Consider the following 17,643-nt stretch of genomic DNA (forward strand, 5'->3'; position numbering starts at 1 on the left):
CACTGTGTCTCACCTAAAAAATCCAATGCGCAGGCTGGAAGGTGTAAAGACCTTCCCCGGTTCTTCGTTCGTGAAGACTGGCCATTACTTACTATCCTGACCAGGAATGTCAGGATAGTAAGCACCAAGTCAGGCACTGCTGCCTGGGGGTCCAGGCCAGGATTGCATCCCATCAGAGCAGACCGGGTGGCAGCAGCAATCATCCCACAGAGAGACAGAGAACAGAAAGGGTGCACACTCTGCTGCTCTGTGGGGCCGGTGTGACTCTGAGGCTGGCTGTGCTGGCAGCCAGATTGAGCTGCAGCAGAAGCCATCATGAGAAAGGACTCTCTGCCCTCCACATATGCAGAGGCTCAACCATATTTTGGCCATGTTGCTGCAATGTGAGGGAAACATCTTGGCAGGGGAGTGATGAGAGTGAAATCTGACAGCTCACGCTGATGCTATTTGAAGTGAGCCAAGAATGCCCAGGCAGAGCACCTCGGCTGGAGCACAGAGGGAGACTCACAGGGAGATCCAGCCTCAAGGAAAACCCTGCAGGTGTTGCAGAGAGCTGAGAAGAGATTAGAGGCACTAGGCAGAAATGATCTCTGTGAGGGCAGAAAAACCAGATGCTTAAGAATCAATTTAGAGGGAAAGGCTAAATACGTATCTAAAGACTAAATGCACAGATACTCCCTAGGGAGGCTATACTTTGGTTGGTGTTAATATCACTTAGTTAAGCCTCACTTGCGTTAACCACAACTGTTAAATCTTCTCTTAGCTAAATGTTTCATCCCTCTGAATGCTTCATCACTCTGAAAACATCATGGTTCACTTTGGGCAAGACTACTCTGCACTTGTGCCCTTACCTCTCTCACCCAACTTTTAACATTGCTGACCTTAGCCTGGTGACGGTATCCCCACATCACCTAGCAGGAATAATTGCTGTGACATCCACAGGTCACAGAAGCCAGCTGCTCCTTTGTCCTCAAAGTCTTTATACTCCCATTTTTCCTCTTCTACGTCTTTCTGGGACCACACATGGAGACTGAGACTAAAGTCGACTAACAGGCAATCAATAAGCAGGCAGCACTTGCCTGGTTGTTGCTGTCTCTGCTGGTGGGCTTTCAGCTGTCGCCAGTGCCTGGAAGAAACAAGCAGATGGACAAAATGCAGTAGGATCCAGCCCACTCCAAAGAAGACAGACGGGAGGATGGTGAGACTTTCAAAGGTCTAACCCTGCATTACATCAAGATCATTACGCCACAAATTGTCCAGATGGCACAAAGCCTCGGGCCCATGGCTGGACTTTTCAATACACTTGAATGTATTTATTGTCAAAGTATGGAGAAACTCTTAACGAGTTAGGAGCCTGCATGGCCTGACCCAGATCTCCAGCTCTGGTGGTCTGCTCATTGTGGCTCTCTCTCCTGGGACCAAACTTGCTTTAGAAGGACTCAGCCAGTGCCAAATGCACTCACGTAATTTAACAAGTAACAAATGCCCATATTTCCACACCACATTAATGTCCGGTGATCTTCAGGGTCTCCTTGTTCCTCACCAGGCTAAATTAAAACATCTACTTCTATTCTATAGAGATATTTAATATCCGGAAACTTAAGGAGTAGCACGTCAGAGACATCTGTTTTCCTGCGTGATTAATGTTTTAAATTCTCTTTTTTTGAAACAGGATCATAGATCTCTGAGGAGAGGGCTGGGCATCTGTTGTATGTTGACACTGTAGAAAACATAAAGCATCCGTTGTTGATGCTAACACAGTACAAACAGTAACATAGTGTTCTGATTTTTTCTTCTTGTTCTAAAGTAACAGAATATAAGTTTTTATTTTAAGACCGATGATCTACTTCTGCACTGACATATTATCTCTTGCTTTATATGTCTTTATACTGAAATTGCCCCTAAATTTTTAGGGCTTTTCAAACTCTTCTACAATATGCTAGGCATGGTATGAACTTGTCTGGCTTATAGTCTCATGCTGCTGTCAGTGGTAATTGTATTAATTAATGTTTTTCATGTATGGATTTCCAAGATGAAATGAAGGGCACTAAATCACCCAATTGGAACGCCATTTCTTGTCAAGTTTATTTGTCAGCACCTTATTAAAATTTCATGAATGAACTTCTCCATTTCCACAGAGGAAATTTACTTGTCTTCCCTACCTTACCTTTTTGCGACTTTTTCCTGTTTTATTTTGTTTATTCCTTTACATCCTGATTTAAGCTATCAGATTTTATCCAGACAGAATCAGGATGTGAGCAATTTGTGAGCCTGGCACATATCTGTCACCATAAGGCCTAGGTTCCTTTATAAATATTTCTCTTCCAGAGGTGACGGCATCTCTTATTATAATTGGTAAGGAGACTCAAGCTTGTCTATCACTTTTTTCCAATGAAATAAGGAATCTTTCAGTGCAATTCTCATCAGGCATTAAGGTCAAGTTCCGGCAGAACACATATAAGCGTGATAAATGTGTTGGATGAGCAATGCTGCTGTGCAAGTTATCCATGATCTCTGAGAGAGAAATCATTGCATTTAGCTTCTTGTGTCAGTTTTGAAAGATGCACCAGAACTCTGGGCTGACATTGGAATTGCTTTAGAAACCTGCTTCCCTAGGATAAAATTTGTAGGGCGTAGCAAGGGCTCAGGGAAAGATACTTTTCTGATGGGGTGACCTTGGAGAAAGATCTATTGATGAAACTATAATCTTTAATGTTGTAAAATGCCACAGGAGCACAGGTGTGGGAACCTCTTCTTTGACCTTACAATGAGCATGGTTCTCCTCCAAAGAAAGTTTACAAAGGATGGCAGGTGACACCACGTTAACATATGGCTCCAGGCACCACAATATTACATTATAGTCCTGAATACTGCAGTATAAACCCATGACTGCCGGGGGGAGCCACCCACAATTAAGATTATGTTTAATCTTCTCCAGCACCAACATTTGCTTTGATTGCATCCTTTGTCAGGAAGCTGTTGAAACAGATGAGCCCCACAAAATACTGTGAAGGGGAACAAATGTAGGAGGATTTAGGATATAGCACATGGTAAGGAAGAGAGAAAACCTCTCCAGAGTTTTAGCTCAGTAGATTGTCCCATTTGTTAGCTAATGGTGCTGAAAAACAGCCAGGAGATCTGAAGTGCTTCAGCTCTCAGTAAGGTTTCCTATTCTATCCTTATAAATGGAAAATTGAAAGTGAGTGGCTGCTGGATGCTGAATTGCCAGTGCCAAGCACTGGTGATATGCTGGAAGGTATCAACAAAATTATCATTGATGTATAAGCAATGATTTAGATTTGTAAGTCATCTGGCTAAATGAAAGATTCAACTGCAATTCTTTTTGGATTTCGGTACCTACTAGAAAAATAGACTGAAAACACTTAGTATGATAAGAATTCATCTCTGAACCAACAGCACAGGTGGACCTACTCTGCGAGCTGCAGACAGAAAGTCTGCAGAGGACCAGAGCTGTTATGTGAGTCTGGAAGACAGATTTAATTTTGGAGATATCAGTGGGATACTAAATGCAGAAACCCCAGACATCATCTTTCTCATTCCGGTTTGCCTTCACAGGAACAGGAATGTGCCAGTCCTTAGTAAATAAGCAAACTTACACCAAGAAATAGTAAATTTGTGTAATCAACTTTTTCACATACACAGAAATAGTCTTCCAAAACTGATGATTCAGACCTAGAGGGAATGGTATTTTCAATGAGAGCAGCACAGCTGCAATTGTACACAAATAAGTGAGTTGCTTTTACTGAGGGAAGTGCTGACAGTGGTCCCCAAAGGCAGAGGTTGCTTTCCCCTGTGGACTTTTTATGGTGGAAAGAGAAGGGGCCTCGAAGTATCAAATTAAGGTGTTTCACAAGCTGACTAAATTTCAGATAGGGCAGCTGGCAGAAATGCTCTGATTCAAACATGGAAACTTTTCTCCTTCAGCCTATTTATTTCTCATTTTGATACTTGGATCACTTCTACACCCGGACCCTACTTCTATTTCCACCAAAGTATATAGGGCTGGAATGCACATATTTTTAATGTTAAAAGAACAGCTAAAACAACACAACTCTGCCTGTAGCTGATGTTAAAACTTTAAATATAAATGAAAAATTAAAGAATTGCAACTTGATCAACAGGTACTTGTTTTTGAAATGTCCCAGAAACATGCTTTTAGTAGAAGAGGATACTGCAAAACTGAATTGGAGTGGTCACTATAGTGAAATCACTTCTGATAGGAAATGGCAAGTGGTACCTTCACCATGTTTAAGGAGAGGAATATGGGCTGTATCAGCTCAGAATAGGTACAAAATATTTCTATATATATTTGTGAGTTATGCAAGGTACAGAGAAAACATGTGGGAGGTGCATGCAAGAGAGAGCAGCAGAGGAACTGAGCTCCTAGCCCATCTTTCTAATCTGCTTTAAAATAGTCTCCCTTCTTCACATCAAACTGTCTGTTCAGTGTCACCATAGTGATGCTGCTCACTGGCCACCCAAATCTGCCTCATAGCTTCCTTCAGGAGTTCCAGCACTGAGAAATCCTGGACGGATCCCTCCCTCATAGCCCAAAGGGCAAACCTCTCCTGACAAATCAGCCTTTTCATTAATGACTTCACTCCCCAGCCTCTGCTCAGCATCCCCGGTCCTTGGCAGGACACTGCAATGCCACTACACAGCAAGCAGTGCACAGGCTACCAAGGCAGAAGGAGAGAAGCACATTTGATACCCTAAGTTGTGTTTTTGTCAACTGTCTCCCATTCATAAGCACAGGATTTGAACACAGAAAATGGAATTATCATGTTTTCCTGGGAAGCAGTACTCTATGTCCATGGTGTCTCCCTACAGTCTCAAAGCCCCTGTGAAAAGAGCTTCACAGGCACTGCCTTGTGAGGAGGGAAAGACAATTGATGAAGGTAGGTGGCTGCCACCCATGGGCATCCCTTACCAAGCAGTGTCCCTCTATTCCCGGATAGAGCAGTAATGTGGGGATGAGTGTTCTGTGTACTCCAACTCAGGTGGGGTTCCCACCATCTCCTCCTTTCATATCCCTGACCACTTTCAGGCCAGTGCCATCAACACAAAGTGGCAGGCAATAAACAGTGTAATGGTCATGCCTATTCCCAATCCTTGCCTTCTCTTATTGTCCCTTTACTTCTTCAGGGCCTGATCCTCTGCTGTGCCATCACTGATTGCAGTTTCCCTCACTAGTAGCACTGTAACAAGTGCTTAAGTGATAGAAATAGAAAGCCTGTGTGCTCTTTGCAGGGGAAATCAGTTCTCTATGTGCAGTGTTGAAATAATTTTTCCTACCTTTTTAACCTTGTTGATGTATCAGAGTCACACAGATTCCTGAGACAGAGGAGATATAAGGTGAAGGGTGATGCCATTTGCAGAAACCAGCTCCTATGAAGGAGTCAAGGGGATGAGAACATTCTCCCTGTGTTTAGGGTAAATCCACTGTAGCTCTGTCCCAGGTTAGTTTCAGAAAACCATGTAGAGAGCCCCATTTACAACCCTTTCCTTTGGGTAACGCAATTGTTCCTGATAGCATTGAAGGGCTGTTGAAAGCAGTTTGTTTTAGTATGACTTCATAAAAGACTGTCATAAAAACTAGAAGGAGCAGTGGGGAACAACGGGGGTTTATTGTTTAGGTATCTCAGGAGCACTGGAAAAGATCAAAGTTTGATTCTTGGCTGTGCTGATGACCTTCGGTAAATCACTCAGGAACAGGCTTGGAAAAGGCACTGTATTGTTTAGGAAGTTTTTCAGAGTCAATGCCTCAGTGGGAACCAGGGGGTTCAGGGCATGGTTGAAAGCACGTTCTTCAATTCCTGAAGGGAAACAGAGACCTTTCCAAAGTTTCATAGTGATTGTGAGTGCCGAGCGAATCCTAATCTGAATTTAGAACCTTCAGAGAATTTTATTTCATCTTTCTCTTTCTCTTTTTCCCCCAAGTGTAAAACAGGTAAAACAAATATTTTTCTAGTGTTATAAGGATAAATGTGTGAATATTTGCTGAGATACCATGACAGCAGAAACCACAGAAGTAAAAAAGATGGATATTGCATTTAAAAAAATCCCAAGTCCTGTTTTTATCCAAATGGTGGATTAGTAATGAAAACAATGGAAGTCAACTCAACTGAATTATTAACAACACAGCCATTTATGTCACAAATGCCACCTTTTTGTCTGATAATGATTTCCAGTGGGACAGTATCAACATTTTAGATGCCCTCTATACATTTGAATAATATTTAGTAAATTACAGTACTAAGTCTGATACAGAAAGTACTGCTGAACACAGTCAACATCATTACTTCTCGTAAAGTTACCTGAAAATATATTTTCTGGACCTGTTTAATAAACCACAGGTGATAAGCAAACTAGCTTACTTATGGAGGAGGAAGCTTGTTTTCCATTGACACATCACTAAATTCTACTGAGAGAGTCTGTAGTTCAGACTACTTTGATAGCAGAGAGACCTTTAATGGTGCATCTGACCCATTACTGATTTATGAGAGAAAAATGTTGGGATAAATATGAATAAAAAGCTGTCCTTTCACACAATTTGGTACAGCAACATGGAAATTGTACTAGGGTAAACAGCTGCCTTGCAATAAACATGTTCATCCATTAGTCAGTGTTAAATCTTAATTGTTGCTTATTTCAATTTCTTTGTGCTAAGTGTTTCTAAATTATAAATAACCCTGCAACTCTAATAATAGTACATCCTCTGTTAAGGAAAAAGTAAGTACAGAAGTAAATTATTGAAGTGATCTATTTAACTATTACCACACAATTTATCTCAGGATTGGGAGGTTAAGGCAGCCACTTTGACATATTTGAAGGATATTGGCAAGGAGTCTATGGACAAGTCACGCACCTTTGTTGTATAACTAGACTTTGCGTATGTGTCTTTATTTACAAAATTGTTACAGCATTATCTTTACTCTGAGGCTTGATTTTTCTCCTTTTAAAGTCATTAGCAAACTGTCCTGACCTTAGTGAGAGTAAAATCATATCCTAAGTACATACATCATCGCTGTGTCCTCCCTTTGATCCGAGCACAGAACTGTGATTAACATTAAAGAGAGCAAGTCCAACCATAGGCATTTTCATGCTCTGAGCAAGCATCAAACATGAGACTCCTCCTTGTCATGTCTCTTCTTTTTCTCTTTCATGTCTCTCTTATTTATGTATTTACCTTAATTTGCTTGCAAGCGAGTCTTTTTTGCCTTAAGGAGGGGTGGTTTCATGATTAAGGCATCTCACATCTTCATGTCTCCTTTTGCCTTTTCTAATTCCTTCTATCTCTTCTTTAGAGGTCCAGTGGAAAGACTTGGCTTGTTCTTCACTGGCTTGTGGGACAGCAGTTTATGTTTGGCAATGGATCAGAAGGACTGAAGAGCACTTCTGCTCCCACCAGTGTTTCTTGGAGCTGCTAAAACAGGACCGATGAAGATGTTGACCAGACTCCAAGTCCTTGCGCTAGCTTTTTTTTCCAAAGGAGTTTTCCTTTCCCTAAGTGACCACAGCTTTGTAAGGAAGGAAATTAAGATAGAAGGAGACCTGGTCTTAGGTGGTTTATTCCCAATCAAGGAGAAAGGCACTGGGATAGAAGAATGTGGAAGAATCAATGAAGACCGAGGCATCCAGCGCTTGGAGGCCATGCTGTTTGCTATTGATGAAATCAACAAGGACAACTACTTGCTTCCGGGAATTAAGCTTGGAGTTCACATCTTGGACACGTGTTCCAGGGATACATATGCCTTAGAACAGTCTTTGGAGTTTGTCAGGGCATCTTTGACTAAAGTGGATGAAACAGAGTATATGTGCCCTGACGGCTCGTATGCCATCCAGGAGAATTTGCCATTGCTCATTGCAGGAGTCATAGGCGGTTCCTATAGCAGCGTCTCCATACAGGTAAGTCACAGGAGCACCATCAGGTGAGAGCTGTTCATCTGCAATTCCAGTGAGAGAACCACTGCTTATTTAAGTTTGTCAATACAGCAAGTCTAAGCTTGATCACTTTCCCGTAGGGGTCATTCTAGCATATGATTTTTACTGAATTGGTATTAGTTTGACTCACTCTTCAAAACACCTGCTGTAGTTTAAACCTCTGACAACTGTCCACTTCCTCTAGTTGTGGTGTATCCTGAGGGCATCTGAAGTTTCCATAAGTATTTATTTTGAACTTTGCATTTCCTAAAACTTTTAAGCCTCTAAGTGCAGATCTCTGCTTTCACATCAATCATAAATGATACAACCTATGTTTCTGAATATATGTGTACCTGCCATGCTGCATGAATGCAACAGTTGTCATTTAAACAATATAGGTTTGAAATAAAAGAATAAATCCTTATCTTACTTCCACTCACTAGTGGGGTTCCCCATGGTTCAGTTTTGGGACTAGCCCTGTTTAATATCTTTATTGTTAATCTGGATCAAGGACATTCTCAGTAAGTTTGTGGATGACAATAAAGTGGGCAAGAATGTTGATCTGCTGAAGGGCAGGAAGGTTCTGCTGAGGTATCTGGACAGGCTGGATCAATGAACTGAGTGGTATGAGGTTCAGCAGGGCCAAGTGCTGGGTCCTGCACTTGGGTCACAACAACCCCCAGCAGCAGTACAAACTTGAGCAGAGTGAGTGGAAAGCTGCCTGGCAGAAAAAGAACTGGGGATACTGTTCAACAACCTGTGGAACATGACCCAGCATGTGACCAGCTGGCCAAGAAGGAAAATGGCATCAGTGTAGTTAGGGCTGAGGAAATGGCAAAGATATTTGCCATTCCCTCCCAGTAACCCTGGGGGAGTCAGGCCACACTTCTGAAGTGTCCTGTGGCCTCTTGCACAACATCTGTCAATCTGTCCCTTTGAAACCAGTCTCTGGTGATCACTGATCTAAGAATAAATCCATATCTAAGGCAGTAGAATATAATAATACAATGTATATAGAAGTTTCATATTCCAAAATCTTTGGTTTGAAGCAGCTGTCCAATGGAAATTGGAAGTCTTGATAAGAGACTTTCTCATTCAGTAGATGTAAAAATGGCAGTGTAGGTGTATGCCTATCTGTATGTCATTCAATTTTTTCAAAACCTATGAAGGATGATGAAACAATAGTTATAGTTGCTAATACTCTATGATCTGTACAGCTTCCCTGTGGTTGCCAATAGTTGTTCAAACAAAGGATCTGTAACACAGTTCTTCAGAAAGAAAAAAATTAGTTTCACAAATCTTTCTACATGTCATTGAGCATTTTCCAACTAGGAAAGAAGTATTCAGTTGCTTATTTTCCTTTGGTATAGATTGTGTTGGCCCTCCTTCAGTCTCTCTTTTCTAGCTTTCCCATAGATTTCACACTATCTAGAAATGATGTAATTAAGCCATTCACTCCTGCTGCTCGTCCTGTTAAGTTAGCCAGTCAAAACTTCTATTTCACAAGAAAATCCTTGTCAGGAATAATAGACATTGAAGAGTCCAGCCTGAAGCTGTAAGGACTTTGAAGCATTAAAGCCAGGCATTTTGGTGCCACGCCAGAAGAAGAAACTACCCAATTTCAAAGCCACTCACCTGTGCAGAGTAGCTCCAGTAACAACTATAATTGCACCACTGCTGAAAGTCAAAATACTTCATCAGGTGTGTGTACAAGGCTCAGCATCTTCATTCCCTGTGTTTTCAAGCAGCACTGGGGATGCTGGATGCTTCCAGATGTAGCCCTGTCAAACATTTCTCTTGTGCTCAGAGCTATAAACATCATAGAGTCCACAATGCAGTTTCTTAGCCTTAAAATAAAACATGCTGAGTTATTCACACAAAAATTATTTCTGTTTTTTTTCTTTCCTTCTTTTTCTTTATATTTCAATACATTATCTTCCCCTCCTGTCACCTTCCCTCTCCTGTTTTTTTTTGTCTGGACAGCTGTCTGCCAAATCATTTCATGATGCTCCTGCTGTCAGATTTCTACTTCTTTCATTATCCTTCCACTAAGGAAAAAAGAATTTGCTGGTAAATCAGCAATGAACACCTTCCCCACTGAGTCAGTATGTGCGATAGGCACTTTTTGCAGAGTCTGAAAACAACAAGAGAATGCAGAATGCTTAATTATTTTCTGGTCAGACTAAGCTATTATCATTAATGATGATCTGGATAATTAGTTTTTAGATGTTGTGTTTAAATTAGCAGTGAGCCCAATCTGTACAGCATTTGATCTCTCAAAACTCAAGCCAGGATTTTCAGTCAATGGAAAACTCATGATGAAAAAAAGGTAAAAAAAAAAAGCTCTTTTCATGAAATAAAATTCTGACTTGAGCTGAATCTGTGATCAGGAGGAGAATGCTTCAACATTTGGAGGGTTTTCTTTTGGGTTCATGGCTTTTCGTCTGATGTAGGTTATCCACTCTTTCCTAGTTTACAACAGAAATTTCAAACGTTTTCCTCGGAGATGTTCAATGACATTGTAAAAAGGATAAGAGAAAAACAGTGTTCATTTGCAGAGAAGCACCTGCATAGCCAATCCCAATGCCATATTTAAAATACTTAGGTCAGTTCTTGTCAGGAATATGTTTGTGGAAGCAGGAATGCAATTATTCAAGTGCTAGATTTGTTCTTCTCTATTTCTGAAAACATTTTCATCTTCTAAAAATGAAGACTGAGGTCCAGTCCCTGCAGTGATCTCTTAGAAAAATTAAGATATTATTTTAGGTGGGCTGGGCTTTGATTTTCTGTATCCACTCTACTCATGTGTTGGAAAGATTTTTTTATGCTACCAGCTCACAAGACCTCCAGATCACGGTCATGAAAGTTATTTCCAAGTTAGAGCCTCATCCAGTAAAAATGGCAGAATAGAAACGAGTGCCCAGCTGTCTTCTCTTCAATTCCTTGCTGTGTCTGAAGTAAACTCTAAGAAAACCATTGGAGAAGGTTTAACAGTACATTACCGCTATCACAAAAGCTAAAGCCACTCCTAAGTGAGTGACCATCTGGCATGAAATTCAGAGTATATACTCATTTACTGGCAGTCTTTTCCTGGCTGTCATTTCTGCTTAGCCACAAAAGTCTGCCAAAGGCTCATGGAGCCTGAAAGCTAATCACATCCATTTCCTTCCTCCAAGGATAAACCATCTTTCAAACAGAGTCTTAACGATAGCTTGTGACTTCCATAACCACTGAAAATAGTGCAAAATCCTTAGAAGAGCTACATGCAAAGAGACTCCCAGAACATATGGGGTTCTGTCCCACTGTGCGTGGACCCAGCAGGGATACTGGCAGAAGCAAAATGCAGGGAGCTGCAGGGATTTCACCAGGAACCTCAGTTCACACACGCCATTTGTGCTCTGCTTATGGACAAGCTTTGCATTCAATTGTGAAACAACAGCCTCTCCTGATTTTGTGCTTGAAAACTAAGCCAAATCCTTATTAAAAGATCTACTCTGTGAGACGGACCACCTACGACTAGCGTTTAAGCCACACATGCCCTTGCCAACTTCCATGTGTCTCCTTTAAACTCTCTCCCTCCTTTATCTTTGTTGTGTCTCTCTCTCTGCTACCTCTCAGCCAGATCCTTGCTGTTTGTTCCTCTCTTTGTTTCTTCTATTCCACATTCAGAAGCTGAACAGCCACTAGGTTGCGATTTGCAAAGTGCCCAAAGAGCACTGGATATTTCTTTCCTAGAGGTTTCAAAGGAATGAGGGTACCTCCCTCTGGCTGGCTTCTTTGAAAATCCCACTGTAACTGACTCCTTTGTAGTCTTTTTGATTTGGGCTTGGGATTTATTTTTTTCTTCAGAGTGACCATTTTCTCTTTTTGCCAAGGGGAAATTATACGATTTTACAGGGCTGGGTAAGTAGCCCCTGAGATCACAGGTATGAAGGAGGAAGCCCTACCAAAGAATAATAGAATTATGAAGATTTGAAAAGACCTCTAAGATAATCAACTCCAACCATTAACCCAGGACTGCCACTAAACCATCTACAGATTTTTTGAACATTCCTGGGATGGTTATTCCACTACCTGACCACCCTTTCAGGGATGAAATTTTTCATAATATCTAATGTAAACCTGCCCTGGCACAACTTGAGGCCCTTTCCTTTTGTCCTATCACTTGTTAACTGAGAGAAGAAAATGAGCCCTTTCAGGTAATTGTAGTGAGCAGTCAAGTGTTCCAAGGATGTAACTACAAGAGAAAGTAGACAGAAGTAAGAACAATCTAAGGATATCTGAACATCACCTACACTCATTCTACCCCTTCTGACTAGGACTTACACATCAGTTAATGAGTCTCAAATAACCATGTTTATCAGTGATAGCTTTTTAAACTTCAGAAACAATTTCGTGCTTTTAGAACCATCAATCCCAGTTTAAGTATTTTTTCTGATCATTTGTAAATGTGACATGAGTCACTCACAGTCAGGTTTAGGAAGTCTTGGAGAACAGTTGCACTCCTCATGCAAAGCAAAGTCTTCTGCACAGGTCCCTTCTCAAGGTGCCAGCTTAGTGCTCAGCACTCAGCTTACTTCAACAGTTAATGCTGTGTGGAGGCAGACTGCATATGTGACAGCTCACTGTGCCATCCCCTGCAGGAAAAAAAGGAAAAAAGATTTCCAAAAAAATTCTTCTCTGAAAGCACATTTCTCTGCATGCCCTCCCTGGTTTGCTTTTTATTATACAGGACAGACATGCATATAAGAAGAAATTCCCAGTTCCTCTGAAGAAATTGTAGAAGTTATTGTGACAGTATTCCTTATTACTGATGTTCATTTTGCAGATGCAATTATTTCACAGTTTAAACACTGTTTCTCTGTGTGTGACAGCTATTGAGTCTGCTGCAAATATTTAGCTAAATTTTTCCTAGCTTTATTGCCTAAATTTTCAGAACAGCAAAGCTAAAAACAATGCTGCCTTCTTCCCTTTCCCTGCTAACAAAAAGTGCCAGATATTTTCTATTTGTTTGACAGTGAACTATCTTCATCTGAGTTACCTTTTGGAAGGAATTTTGTTAAGGAACATTACTTATGAACCAGGAGACTTAATACCAAAGAGTGAGAAAGCTGATGAAAATCACTGCTTCAGTCCTGCAATGTGCCCAAGACAGGTTGGGACTCCTAAATAACCTCACTGCATCTGGCTTAGTTCCTTGCAAATGATCTTTTGTGGATTTAAAGAACTAGGATATTGGCATTCCCAATGAACTCCTGGGGCCAGAGCTTGAAGTTCAGCTGAAGCCAGATGGGTGTCTTCTGCTGTAGGTCGTGTCACAGCCCCTGTGACACTGCTTTTCATAGTGCTTGTTATAATATCCCAGACACAGCACCCACAGCTTTAAATAGGCTATGGAGAGGTGATGTTCTACCACGATAAAGGTTTTTCAATTCTGGAATCAGCTTAAGGTCCTAATTTCCCTTTGAAAACAAATCAGAATTTGAAGTGAATTTTTTTTTTTTGGGGGGGGGGGAGGGGAAGCAGTCTGAGCTGAGCATCTGCATTTGCATCACTGAACTCTCTCCCTCCCAAATACTCCCAAACTACGTTAGTATGTCAGAAGGGTCCAGACTGAATCACACTGGGTCATACTGTCCCCAGGCAGGAGCCACGCCTTTGAGCCAACTAACTCCCAAGAAAACAGGGAAAGCTATGGTGGAGCCCAGGTCTTCAGTATTTCTCAAATTTATTGCCAATGATGCAGTCTGGCAGCACAGTAGGCTCACAGACTGCTGGGATTTGTCTGCAGAAACATAGGCAGCAGATAGATGGAATTATTTCTATTTATTCTCATTGGACCACACCTAGAATACTATGTCCAACTTTGGGCCCCTCAATAAAGAAAAGATTCAATAAATATGGATATGATCATGGGGAGGAGAATCTGGAGCACATGCCCCACAAGACGAAATTGAGGGAGCTGACTGTGTTCAGCCTAGAGGAAAGAAGGTTTGGTGGAAATATGGTATGACTTTTTCAGTATGTACAGGTTCAGCCTCAGGAACACAAAGCAAATGCTTTTGCTGACGTGATGCATGACAAGAGGACAGAAAAAGAAAGTTATGAATTGGAAGAGGGAGGATTCTAACTTGACAAAAAGTGTACAAATCAGGAGTTGGGATCCTGGGGAGGCTGCACAGGCCAGTGGAGGCAGTTGACTGGAGAGATACCTTATTATGCCTTTACATTAGGTTTATGCCCACCACCTATCACACACCCACATCCCAGCCCATTCAGAACCAGTGTTTCCTTCCTGCCTTTTGAAAATGGCACTTTCTGCCAATATTTTGATATCTTTTTGGATTTAAGAAACAAGAAGAATTTAAATAAGAAAAAAACTCTGTATTATTTATTGGAATGAATGCTTTTACTGCAGTTTGACCTCCCACTGCCCAAATAATGACAAAAAGCCTACAATGTAGATTACCATCGCTTAGGAACTAGATACAACATACACTGGCAGCGGTACATGTATTTTCAAAGCAAGAGCTCAGCCCCTGTGTTATAGTAATGATCTAGACACTAGGAAATCTCTGGGAAATGGCTTTGCCATGGTCTTGCTGTGGGAATCCAGACAATAAACTTATCCCCAAAAATAGAAATACTTTCTCAGGAGACCAAAGGCAGCCACGGAATCTCCATAAGGACAGATTGCAGCTCAGAGAGGGAGGGATTTCTCTAGTTTCTCCATAGAGACAAACCTCCTTTACCTCAATCCTGTTCTGCTGCACAGACTAATTTATTGTCTGTTCAAAACCGGCACAGGAGCTCTTGCCTGTCTCAGAGGAGCTCTATGAAATTAAGTTCATTAAGCCGTGTTAAGTCCCTTGAGATTCTCGCATGGTTAAATTTCGGGAGGGTAGAGAGCACTGTCATCTAACAAGGGGCCTCCTCTGTCCAACAAATGTGCGATACACACTTGTGTGTTGTGTTGAAGAAACCAAATCTGTTCTAGTTCTTCTGAGATTTAACTTTTTTTCCTGTGTTCTTCAGTCCCATACACATTAAAACAATCCATGTAGCAGTCTCCGGGCCATCAAAAAGGAAAATTGTAATAAAAAACATCAGAATAAATCCTACTGCCATCAAAAAAACGTCCTATGAACATTAGGCAAAATGTCAGTGAGATTCAATAAATCATAAGACAGACCAAGACTACTAAGACATAGGGGTGTTACCTTTCTGTCCCCATTTACCAGCAGGATTCTTGAATGGCCATAAATACACTCAGAAAGCAGGTTCATGTGTTGGATAGCTGTACATAATTCATGGCTCCTTGCAGGTGCTTATTATGAAGCCATTTTCAGTGTTATAAACAAGACTGGCAATTTCCCACAGGCATTTATCCTTTCTCTGGTGCTCAAAGAGGTAGAATTGACTGATGTGGCTCCAGTACTGGGAGGGGGACATCAGTATCTGCTGGCAATGCCTGACCACTCCATTTGCAGGATTTGCTGGGGCAGTATGTCCCTATGGAGGGACGTGGCTCACACTGGACTCCTCCTCCTCCTCCATCCCAGCAGCTGGGTGAGAACCAGGTTTGCCTGGGAGTTGGGCACTTTAGCACAGGACAGTGGCTACACTAATAAACCCAGCAATGTGAGGGCGAATAAAGGTTTCCCATCACGGCGAATGCTGACTGTGTCAACACACTTTGTTCACAGCAAGCTGTGCAAAGTGACTGTTCTGGTTTGCAGATGCGGAACATCCAGCCTTATTTTCAAAGGTGTCTGCAAAACCCACTAGTTTTGACAGTAAAAAAACAGTAAGTGCCAACATATGGATTTCAGGCACTAATTGCATGCACCATGACTTGAATAAATTGCTGCCTGGAGCTTTGCCAAAATAGATTATTTCACTTAGCGATTACCGGATGTGCACTGCAGTTTTGATGCTGTGGCACACGTCCCAAGGCAGCATGGAGCTACGGTGGAGGTGTGCCTCAAGTGATGCAACCTCAGTGCACATAACTCTGGTTTACATTGTCCTCTACTGCACTGAATCTACTACACAAAGTCTTAGATGTCAGCTCCTCTCCAGAACATGTTACCTGTGCTCTTATCTAGTTGGTTGCCTAATCAGGATATCATTTTCAGAATCAGATATTCAGATCAGGATGGAAATGTCTGGAAAAAGGGACTGTTCTGAAACCAGTTACATCAGCCAAGTTCCTGAGGCTTGAGCTCTTTCAGAAAACTAGTCCCTAAAATCAAGAAACTACAACATTCCACAAAATCCCCAGTTTGATAATTTCAAGAAGAGTGTCCTGATCTGAATTAATAACAGATACAACTTCACTGAACTCCATGAGCAATCATAGTTCTCAGGGATGATTGGGTCACTATCCTCTGTAATTAATCAGACTTTCTTATATTTTATAATTTTTAGTCTACAAAAAAACTACCATCTCGACAGCTTTGCAGTGAAGAGCATTACAGCAAACAGCTCTAAACACACAAAAACTTCCTTCTCCCCAGAGCCCAGGAATCAGAATTGCAGCAGTTTGCAGGGACCCTAGAAGTATAGCGACCTCAAAGGCTGGGAGTCCCTGTGTAAACTGGGAGTGTAGTTCTGTTTGCCTGTGCATGGATGCTTTTGCAGATTAAACTAAAAGAAAAACAAAACAACAACAAAAATAACCACAGAAAAAAAAAACAATAAAGAAGCTGCTCTATCTGTTGGGAGCATCTTTCTGTGAGCTGAAGGCTTGTCTATGCACTGAAAAGCATTGCTTGAGCTGGAAAATGGACTTTTTTAGCCACTTTGAGGGGAAAAATGCAAAATGATATGTGTGCATATCCTCATTATGGTTTAGCTAAAATAAAATAATTTCTGCTAGAATAAACTGAGACAAGAATAGCAGTTCCAGCCCACACGGTTCTGAGAGAAATGTTCCATAATAGCTACACAGAGGACATTCTTGTCACTAAATCAGAGTGCTCTTGTTGAGAGAGGACATGTGAACCAAATCATGTGGATGTGTCAACATATAGTCAAGATCAAAAGCCACACAGACTCAACAATTCTCAAAGCATCCATTGTACCTTGGTGACAAAACAAGCCTCTCTGCCCATCCTGTTGCTTTAAAGCTGTTCATTTACATCACCACGATGGAAATTAAATCCCACACTTCCAGTATAAGGCAGTTTAATGTGTGTTACCATCTAGCAGGGAGGTTAAGGACACACTGTCAGCTTTCTGAGGGGCAGTAACTTGTTCAGCCACAGCACTTCCCATGCTTTATCCACTTGCAAAACCACAGAGCATTAGCTAAAGCTCCCTTTCCAGAAGTGTGGAGAAGGTTTTAATTTGGTTTAAACTAAAATAAACCACTCTTAGCAGTTTATTTTGTAAAGGGCAAGCTTCAGCTCCACATACACAGCTGAGAGGCCAGGACATCCCACCTGGTGGGGACCACATCCCTGGTGTTCCAGAAGGACAGGAGGGCAAGGATCTCCTGAAGTCCTCAGTTCCATGTGGCCCAGGGATTGTGAAAGTCACTGTACACGTGTGGTTGGCAGCAGAGTCTGGCCCAGATGAGATTACACCAGCTTACAGGGTGAGACTGAGCCACAACAGGACACTAGTCCAGTGTCTGCATTACAGAAAAGACAGAATCTAAATCTATAAAATCCCAAGTATTACAGTTGCTGAAAA

The 17,643-nt window shown here is 41.5% G+C and overlaps 1 protein-coding gene across 4 annotated transcripts in view; it reads left to right on the forward strand.

The window, feature by feature from the left end:
• LOC114066867 (metabotropic glutamate receptor 3) overlaps positions 1-17,643 on the forward strand; it is a 104,503-nt gene that overhangs the window by 53,702 nt on the left and 33,158 nt on the right. For all 4 annotated transcript variants that reach the window (XM_027901905.1, XM_027901909.1, XM_027901908.1 and 1 more), the window contains one exon: positions 7,329-7,929. In XM_027901905.1, coding sequence (XP_027757706.1) covers positions 7,462-7,929 — 468 coding nt within the window. In that variant the 5' untranslated portion in view covers positions 7,329-7,461. The remainder of the gene's footprint in view (positions 1-7,328; positions 7,930-17,643) is intronic.

Source organism: Empidonax traillii, unplaced genomic scaffold (genome assembly GCF_003031625.1).
Source record: "Empidonax traillii isolate 1590-97213 ecotype Southwest subspecies unplaced genomic scaffold, ASM303162v1 scaffold820:size437808, whole genome shotgun sequence".
Lineage (NCBI taxonomy): Eukaryota > Metazoa > Chordata > Aves > Passeriformes > Tyrannidae > Empidonax > Empidonax traillii.